The sequence below is a fragment of the Fomitiporia mediterranea genome (assembly GCF_000271605.1).
Source record: "Fomitiporia mediterranea MF3/22 unplaced genomic scaffold FOMMEscaffold_9, whole genome shotgun sequence".
In the NCBI taxonomy this organism is placed as follows: Eukaryota; Fungi; Basidiomycota; class Agaricomycetes; order Hymenochaetales; family Hymenochaetaceae; genus Fomitiporia; species Fomitiporia mediterranea.
Genome location: NW_006760394.1, coordinates 203,113 through 212,593, shown reverse-complemented (window position 1 = coordinate 212,593; position 9,481 = coordinate 203,113). Strand labels below are relative to the sequence as shown.

The following is a 9,481-nucleotide window of genomic DNA, read 5'->3' as shown; positions in this document are numbered from 1 at the left end:
TTCAATTATGTATTAGGTATAAATAATAATTGATCTAACTTGTAATATAGTAAAAAGTAATAATGGCAAGTATATAAGCTTCTAAACACACTTATGTAATTATTACAAGTAGATAGAAATAACTTTACAAATATTGTAAACTATTGTATAGATAGTCTAAGTATAATATACATATTATATACTTATAGTATACTTTTATTAAGATAATAATAATATAACAAGTGCTCTTACACTATTATATATATTAATATACCTTTTACATAAATTATAAGGCAACAATAGTTATTGTTACATTATTCTATTATAAATATAATTCTTTCTTTGAAATTATAATAAAAATGTAATGCAAGCATAATACTTAGTACTATTATACAAAGTTAGTATAATACTTGTAATAGATTGTATTCATTCATAACACTTACTTAGCCTTTATATACATTAACATGTCTTATACAAACTTTACAATTGATTTGCAAGTCTTGTAATTACTTTACAATATACATACAATACTTATGTTACTTTACAAAGTCTAAAATATATTATAAGAAATGTGACTTTTTCCTGATGTAAACCTGAACCGTTCAGGTTTAATTGTCTCCACACTGTGTGTAAACCTGTTTCTTCTATGTGCTGTCATCTCATATCTTTTAAGTCTCTTAGGAGTTGCGCTTGTACAAGGATATATTTATTATGCAAAGAATTCTGATGGGTGGTATATGCGCATCTATGTAAGATCATCAGATATTTGGGAGTCAATCTTACTCAAATAACAATTAGGTATTTGTAATGCTGTTAGGAGTTTTTGGTATTTTCTTGACGTATTGAATCACTAAAAGGCCAACATCCCAGTGCACTGGACGTAGCAACAACAGCATTGATTTCCGAAGCTTTGTACTACTATTTGGTAGGTCTTACATCTTTCACTTTTAAGGTTGTAGGATTTAATATAATCAACTGTCGGAAACGCAAAGATTACAAGTGCAGGTAAACCGAATGCTTTAGTTACAATCAGAAGGTACGCCAATCCGCGAGTTGTTTTCTTACACTGACACGTTGAACCTCTGTAAAAAGCACGTTCTATGCGGAGATGTTTTTATCTGTAATAAACATTTTCTTGTGAGTCTCAATTTACAACATACTCTATAGTACTATACTTTTATTTTTCTCACACTGCTCATTTGCAGATCGCAACAGTTTTATGCAAGCCGCATCTACACAGGTTAATCATGAATGCTGCAATAAATGTAAATACTGATTAAAGGACGTTGTGGTACTTTTTTCCAGCTGGCACTCGTAGGCTCGGATGTCTAGCTGCTGCTATTGTAGTTCAGTTGTATTTTGTTGAAACCCTCAGTTACTTCTTCAGCTCATAATAACCTTCCCAAGAGCATTCTCTCTGTGCTTGCACTTGGTAAGCCATCCTAAGTAATCGTATTTTTAATACTTATCTTTGATGGAATTTCAGGAGACATCCTTGGTATGTACATGTTCCCCATTATTTTATTTTTTCTCATGGGTACATGGATGTTTATCACCCTTCAAATTATTTCCGGAAAGCCGGTCTCTATCAACTGCACTCACTGGGTCTAGAGTTCTCATCTCTGCAACAGCTAAGATATAAGGTAGGCAAAAGGCGAGTTCTCAATTATCGAGCATGCTTAGAATTTTTCTTTCTTCTAGATCGTTGCTAGTTCCGCCATTTATATAGATACCCTATGCGACGCTCTGGCAACTCTCGCAATGTGTTATTCCTATCCTCTTATCATACGTCTTTCAAAACGTCGGTGATTGAATGAGAATGATGATAGATGTACATTGATGCTCACCAAACTGACATAGGACTAAAAATATTATAAACTGGTTATTTTTCTTTTCAATCAACCGAGGCTTTCTGGTATGCGCGACCACTGCCATCCATATATCTCTGTATCTTGCATATCCAATGAAAGGATACTGCTGTGTTAATGACGCATATGCTAACAAATAGCTCTAACAACTGTTTATCAGGGTCCCATTCCACTTTCTCATGCCTAAACTGCATGTGAATACACTTTGTAAGTTGCTTGTTCTGTATGAGCCGTAGATGGAGCAAAAGCTAATCAAACCGGTTAAGTGGCAATGTTAGTAGCAGTTATTTTGAGAGTCTTGGTCGACTCCGCTCTTTCCTTGTTCATTCAAATTCTCTCCTTGTTAGGCTCAATTCGCGGAAAATGCTTCAAGCACGAATGGATGGGCGGGTCAATATAATCGAAAGAAGTAGAACAGGATCATCGGATAATTATCTGTTTTCCACGAGATCGGACCACACTTCGGATATTGAACGCAGTGGCGGCATTTTCGTTGCTATTGATAAGGTAAGTCGAATAAGTCTCGATTAAATAGAAATCCACTCAGTTATCAACATTTAACGCTGGTCAATAGCAAGTTACGAGTAAGCCCGAATGTGTAACGCAACACACGATGCGAACGAGCCCTTCGTTGGCGACATACTGCGAGGATCGTGAACATAGCTCTATTGAGCTGTCGGATTCCAGAAAAGGAGCTTCCATCGTGTAATAGCAACACAAGACCATTTCTTGCCTTGTTCAAGTCTTGCACATGTTGAGACACGACTGTTTCTGTTTTCACTCTCCTTTTTTGCCCTTTCATGCTCTACAATGAGTTATTTATTGAATGCCTTTGTGAAACTAGGCAATTTGAGCGTGGCTCAGTCTTGCTCGAACGATTTCTTGGTCTGTATATTCAGGATTTAATATATTTCTAATGTTGTAGAAGAATTTTCAGCGGTTTGATATTAAACTTAAACTAGGAGTGGTTTGTTACCTAGCTCAGGGTGCTCGAATAAGCTCGCAAAAATACCCAGTAGATGGTACCTAGTGCATGTCACAATTAATAAAGATGCTGGTCATTATTTTGGTGCATCTTCCACAGTATCTTCCTTCTCCACGTTACTCTTGGCCTCTCTCTCTCATGCTCGAGTATGCCAAGCTTCCACCTTTGCTGCCTCGATTGCACCCTCGTTATTCGTCGCATCTGGAGGCTTTTCCTCCTCACCTTTTCCCTCGTCGCTATTTCCATGAGCACTGGAACGAGTGAGTTCCAAACCCTTGCCCTCTCTCTGATTTTAAAGTCTCGAGAGCTGTCGCGGAAGTTCATAGCTAGATTGAGCAAATTCTCACGAGAGACGCTGCACCCAGAAAAAAGGAATCCCATCCGTCCGTGGGCAAGTGGTGTTATATTCGAGATCGGAGCTGGTACTTCTGATGCTGTATTCGCAATTCTGCGTACCCTAATCTCATTCCTATGTGCTCTTCCATGGGATTGGGACAAGAAAAGGATAAGAAAGTTGTTGATTCTCACGCTTGTTCATTACCGCCTTCGTCGCTTATTTCTCACGGCCAGGTTCAACACTCACTCAGTTCCACTCCGCCGTCTGACCAATACGGTGCACTCCAAGTGCGTATACTTCCCCGTGGTCCGTCTTTGACGGATGTACTGTCGGTATGGACGGTGCATGTGGCGTTGGGTAGCTGGATTTGAAGATACGATGTCACGTCCGGCACGGGATCAAGTTAGTCTGTCTGTAAATAGAAGGATAAAAACCGGGTACGGGTCATGGACCGAGAAGGGCGGAATGAAGTCTCTCTCAGGAACCAACTGACACGAAGAAAGGAAGGTCGACTGTGTTGCGCTAGGTTAACGGTGAAACAAGGGCGAAGATCCTCAGTCGCTTTTCTGGCATTATTCATTCTGGGTGAAGCAAAAGGAGGCAATGAAAAATCATGATGACTCAGTACTCTGTAATAGATCGTTTTGATAAAATCAGGATATTCAGCTACCTAGGCCTCTTGATTTCTCTGAGTCTTGATTACTGTGTTTTGCGTATGATGCAATGCTGATTGATCGCTTCTATAGTGAATGGATTTCTTATTCAGTGCGTCAGTATTCGATCCCTGCATTGAAATATTCATCTACTTTGTACAGGGTACTAGTAGACGCTCACCAGACGTAACCACATCATGACGTGCTACTGTCATCTTTGAACGTACCTTCTAGAGACAGTGCACTGTGGCCAAGGCAATACGAGCACATGCACCTTCCTGATCCAAAAATGTCTGTGTAAACAAAGTTTATTGGACACACAAAAGGTCTTGATTCAGCCAAATCATTGATGACTTTCATTAATACACAGAAGCCTTGCACCTTATTTATGTTTTGTTTGACAACAATTGATGATTTGCAAGTAAATTTGGTTTAACAGTAGCTTGAACCTTGCAGTGACAGAAATCTACGTTTGGTAAATGATCTTCTATTTTATTTTTTTGCGGAGTTTCAAATGTGTGTGGTAGAAGCACAGATACTGCTTCTCTTCGCCGCAGTAGGCCGCTTCGTGCAAATTTAACAGTCTAACAACCTTCTCGAAAGACTATGACCCCTAGCTACCGCTAGGCCCTTAGTACTTCATAACAATGTCCACCTCTGCTCCCTCTATGCCAGACATATCATTGACATTTGGTCCTGACTACTGGGGTATGTTGTTCAGTGAAAAACAGCTCTTGCGTGTTTTTAAGCTTATATTTTCCTCATCCCCGCGTCAGGCTTAGTCGTCTCTACACTGTATGTCGAGCTACGTCTTCTATGCGTCTTTATCTAATGGGATTTCAGTCTCTTAGGAGTTGCAGTTGTACAAGGATACATTTATTATGCAAACAATTCTGATGGATGGTTTATGCACATCTATGTAAGCTAATCAGATAATTGGGCTTAAATCATACTCAAGCAACAATTAGGTATTTGTTATGCTGTCAGGAGTTTTCAGTCTCGTCTCGATGCTTCAAATCATTGACAGTGTACCCTTTCAGTGCATTGGACGTGGCAACAACAGCATTAATTGCTGAAGCTTTGTACTACTATCTGGTGCGACATGCTTCTTTCAGCTTTGAAGCTTGCACGATTGATAATCAATCATTTGAAACACAAAGATTACAAATGCGGGGAATCCAAATGCTTTAAATACAATCAGAAGGTACATCAATCAGTACAAGTTAAGTCCTTTACAAAGTCATATTGAACTCGAGTAAATAGCACATTTTATGCGGAAATCTTTCTATCCGTAATAAATATTTTCTTGTGAGTATTAAATTGATTAATACTCTGTAGTATCATGCTTTTATATTTCTCACGTTCGCTCGTTTGCAGATCACAACAGTTTTATGCAAGCCGCATCTACGCAGGTCAGCTCTAAATGCTTCAGTGACAGCAAATGACTGATTAATGGCTGATTACAATCTTTGTGGTACCTTTTTGCAGCTGGTACACGTAGGCTTGGACGCCTAGCCGCTGCTATCGTAGTAAGTTATTATTTTGCTGAAATACTCCGTTACTTCTTCAACTCATTATAATGTTTCCAAGAGCATTCTCTCTGTGTTCTCACTTGGTAAGCCATCCTAAATAAGTATATTATTCAATCTTTAACGGAATTTCAGGAGACATCCTCGGTATGCACATATTCTCCATTCGTGTCATTAGCTTATAGGTGCTTACTACCCGTCATCATCCATTGGGAAAGTCGGGCTCTATCAACTGCACGCAGCGGGTCTGGAATTCTCATCTTTTACACAGCCGAGATGGAAGGTAGGGTGCAATAAGCTACTTCCTGATTGTCCATCAAGCTTACACTTATTCACTCATCCAGATTTTCGCTACTTCTGCAATTTACGTAGATACTTTTTGTGACGCTCTGGCAACGATCTCGATGTGTTATTTCCTTTCCTCCTACCATACATCCTTCAAAACGTTGGTAATTTACAATATTGGCGGATGTGCATGACTACTAACTAGGTTGGATACAGTACTAGGAATATTATATACTGGTTATTTTTCTTCTCGATCAATCGTGGGTTTCTGGTATGTGCCTCAACAGCCATCTGTATATCTCTATACATCGCATATCCGTTGAAAGGGTACTGGTGAGTTGTTCATCTAATCTGCAAAGCTGGTATACGTTTGTCCTCAACCTGCATTGTGCATCAGGGTAGCATTTCACTTTCTCATGCCAAAATTACATGTGAACACACTCCGTGAGTCGTCCGTGACCCAATAAATTGTAGGTCGAGCAGATGCTAATCAAGCTGATTAAGTGGCAATGTTAGTAAAACTGGATCTTAGCGAACTTTGCTTGTGACCCACCTTTTTTTTTCCTCACTCGTTAGGCTTAATTCGCGAAAAATGCTTCAAGCCCGAATAGCTGGGCGCGTCAGTGTCATCGAAAGAAGTGGGACCAGAACGCCAAGTCATCATCTGTCTTCTTCAAGATCGAATCATACTGTGGATATAGAACGTAGTGGAGGCGTTTACATTTCTGTTGACAAGGTGTGTTGATTCAATTGCAGTCGGTGAAAATACAGCGGGTAATCAGTATGACACTGATCAACAGCATGTAACTATTGAGCCGGAACGTGTTGTGCAGAACCCGATACAAATGAGGCCTTCACTCACGATGTATGGCGAGGATCGTGAACACAGCTCTATTGAGCTCTCTGATCTTAGGAAAGGAGCTTCTATTGCATAATGCTAACACGAAACTCGTTTTGAGGTTTGGTTTTGGTTCTGTGTACGACTGAAAAGAATGCGTTACCCTTTCTGCCATCATTTTTCCCTTCGTGTGTATCTCAGCAATTTCTTGGTCGACGTATATTGACAATAAAATTGAATATACATTTACGAGTGGGGAAAAGAGACTTTCAGCACTTTGGACAAACTTAAGGTGGGTTTGGTCTGTTATTCACCATGACAACTCGAGATATCTGACAGAGTTTGTTCGTCCATCCCGAGCTTGAGGTCTGCCTTCCATTATCGCTACATCAAATACATATCTTTTAGGTGCCAGACCCAGATGTCTTTCTTCTTCTCTCCTCTCTTCGTTATTGTCTCAGCAAAAATAGACATTCTTATCTGTCTCTAGGAAGTGATGTAGTGTTCGAGATTGAGCCAGTATATCTGATGCTGTATTGGCAATTTTCCGCCTATACTAGTCTCGTTCCTGGACGAAACATATCTGACTTGGTGCGTATATGCGTGCCAATCACTGCTCATTGTCGCCTTGCACATGAAATACCTTGATCGATCCGTGCAAATATGTTGCCATCGAGCCGAATACACTCACTCATGAGCGACCCCAAGACATGATCAAGAGAAGAAGGCTGCATGTTCGTGTTAACTCTACCCGGAGTAGGAAGCCGAGATGATCGAGTAAATGCTTCGAAAGGTTTCACTTATATGGAGGTATGGTATGGTATGGTATATTTCCTAGTATAGGTCCCTAAAAAGAAACACCAGGGCTGCTGGTCTATTGTACAAATACAGGGTAATTTCAAGTTATCTATAATAAAGAAACCACCCTGTCCAGCAATGTTCAGGGAACTACTAATGCAATAGACACTCAATGCTTCTCCAACTGTGTACCAGAAATGAGACAAAAAGTATATAAGCTTTGAGAGATAAGGGAACATGGGTACACAGGAGAAGATGCTATTTTCACAGTAGAAATCTATCATGAACAGTACAGAGAGATTATAAATGGAAATCACCAATAGAGTTAGCTGTGACCTTAGCAAAGAAAGGAGGCAGAAAAGTAAAAGAAGATTGACGAGCAAGAATAGGGGTTGTAAGCAATTGCAACACCTTTATTTTGAGTAACTCATTTTGTTTTTTCTTTTATACATTTGATAGTATGCTACACTAGTAGCATTATAGAAGTATATTGAGTAATTTTTAGTCTTTTATTAATGACATAGATGTAGTAGCAATTTATTAGTATTTTTTGAATAATTTTCGTGATAGTGGTTCGTGGGAGAGTTCCGGTCCAGCCGAGCGAGCACGGGACGATGGAAGGCGCGGAAGAGAGCGAAGATGCAGACCAAGTTTTTGTATTCGATCCCGATACAGTAATACCCGTATGCATGCATACTCATTCATGGGCTAAGAATTGCACAGGTGTGAAAAAACAAGGTGTCTGCCAGCCTAGAGACTTAGGTTTGTGTATAGATAGTGGATACCAAGGTCTGGGAATGCATATAGTAAGTTTACATACTAGAGTCATATTGTGTATGGCATTATTGAGCTTTATCAGCAGCTTCTTAGCTGATATTAATGCAGAAGCGTGATATAGTGTTAGGGAAGTAGGAGATGAAGAAGGAAGATGGATGCAGTGGTTACAACCCTAATGCTAACATTAATATCCCTCATTACTTTGGTAATGTTCTGATTGCTTTAGACTGTTGTTCAACATGTGAAGATTGATCAATGTTTGGAGGCAGGAGGATGATAGAGGTATGAATTAGAGACACATGAAGGGCTTAGACTAGGAATACACAAGTGTTGAAATGTTCCTTGGTCAGAAGACAGCTATGCCTATTGGCAGACATGTTGGGTAAAAGTTAAGGACTACTAATGAAAAAGAGTCACATACTTTTTGCATCTGGGCCCTGAGTCCCACAGCCCATTTTTAGTTAGCTCCAATTGGCCACATGTAGTTCCTCTCACATTTCACTAAGTCAAAATAAAGTACTTTTCCTAAGAAAATAAATATTCCCCTCCCCCAATCCTAACTAAAACCCAACTTAACACCTAAGCCTAACAGCCCAAATTTATCCTAAACCTAATTAGGGTGGCAGAGCCCCCCAAAACCCCCCTCCTAACTTCTCACTCTGTTCATGACAAGGGCCACAGTATGCTAGAATTACATAAGTGGTCAGTCAGGGTCATCCCTAATTGGGCCGTGGGATTCAGGGCCCGGATGTGAAAAGTCAAGAGTCATGAAAAAGGCAGTCACGGCGCCTAAGTAGGGTCCGCGTCAAAAAGCTACAATGACATTGACGGCATTGCCTTTTTGAGAGAGAGGCAGAAAAGACAATAACATGGAAGACACAATGGGGGAGGACGTGGTGCACGCGGACTTGTCAACATCGACGTCGACGTGCCCGACGACGAGGGGCCGTTGCAGGACGTGGAGAGGCGATACCAAAGATGGGAGACCTTTCGATACGCGTACGGCGATCTTCACGTTTTGCTCATTGTCACCTTCATCACGAAAAAGTCTTAAGTATTATACTTGCTTGTAATCTTGTATATTTTATAAATTTTATAAAATTTGTCCAATTACTTATAATCTTCCTGGGGGGTTAAGTAAGGAAAGTACAATGTTAAATAAGCAAGAAAAAATACTTTTAAAACTTGGCAATTTCTGATATAATTTTATAAATTGTCAAGTTATACAAGTGATTATAATATACTTCCTAAATTACAAGGTTAAGACATACTTATTAATTTGTGACAGTGTAATATCTGCTTATAATGCTTACAAGTCATTACAAGTGTTTGAATAGCTTGCTTTTGCTTACTATACAATTTTATATCAAATAATTAATCGAATATAATTATATTTAAATTTATAGAATACAAAAATTAGGTAAATAATACG

At 39.4% G+C, this 9,481-nt stretch overlaps 5 protein-coding genes across 5 annotated transcripts in view; 4 read left to right on the top strand and 1 right to left on the bottom strand.

Annotated features, from left to right (window-relative positions):
• Nucleotides 1-2,210: 2,210 nt before the first annotated feature.
• Nucleotides 2,211-2,556, top strand: FOMMEDRAFT_158999 (uncharacterized protein; the record flags this gene model as incomplete). Its single annotated transcript, XM_007269038.1, has 2 exons — nucleotides 2,211-2,354; nucleotides 2,422-2,556. 2 exons carry the CDS (start codon nucleotides 2,211-2,213, stop codon nucleotides 2,554-2,556), a joined length of 279 nt encoding a protein of 92 aa, XP_007269100.1.
• A 424-nt stretch (nucleotides 2,557-2,980) lies between these two features.
• On the top strand, nucleotides 2,981-3,540 carry FOMMEDRAFT_158998 (uncharacterized protein; the record flags this gene model as incomplete). Its single annotated transcript, XM_007269037.1, has 2 exons — nucleotides 2,981-3,254; nucleotides 3,332-3,540. 2 exons carry the CDS (start codon nucleotides 2,981-2,983, stop codon nucleotides 3,538-3,540), a joined length of 483 nt encoding a protein of 160 aa, XP_007269099.1.
• Nucleotides 3,541-4,469: 929 nt separating this feature from the next.
• Nucleotides 4,470-5,753, top strand: FOMMEDRAFT_169838 (uncharacterized protein; the record flags this gene model as incomplete). Its single annotated transcript, XM_007269036.1, has 13 exons — nucleotides 4,470-4,530; nucleotides 4,599-4,617; nucleotides 4,666-4,741; nucleotides 4,791-4,804; nucleotides 4,863-4,917; nucleotides 4,983-5,026; nucleotides 5,086-5,130; nucleotides 5,200-5,234; nucleotides 5,311-5,351; nucleotides 5,413-5,437; nucleotides 5,487-5,498; nucleotides 5,570-5,634; nucleotides 5,696-5,753. Coding segments are annotated over 13 exons (549 nt in total), but the record flags the coding sequence as incomplete, so codon positions are not given.
• A 475-nt stretch (nucleotides 5,754-6,228) lies between these two features.
• Nucleotides 6,229-6,571, top strand: FOMMEDRAFT_158996 (uncharacterized protein; the record flags this gene model as incomplete). Its single annotated transcript, XM_007269035.1, has 2 exons — nucleotides 6,229-6,372; nucleotides 6,437-6,571. The coding sequence occupies 2 exons, from the start codon at nucleotides 6,229-6,231 to the stop codon at nucleotides 6,569-6,571; spliced, it is 279 nt and encodes a 92-aa protein (XP_007269097.1).
• Nucleotides 6,572-9,430: 2,859 nt separating this feature from the next.
• The window catches only part of FOMMEDRAFT_22178 (uncharacterized protein), a gene marked incomplete at its 5' end in the record, with an annotated part of 1,444 nt that continues 1,393 nt past the window's right edge, over nucleotides 9,431-9,481 (bottom strand). The window contains one exon of the mRNA XM_007269034.1: nucleotides 9,431-9,480. The remainder of the gene's footprint in view (nucleotide 9,481) is intronic.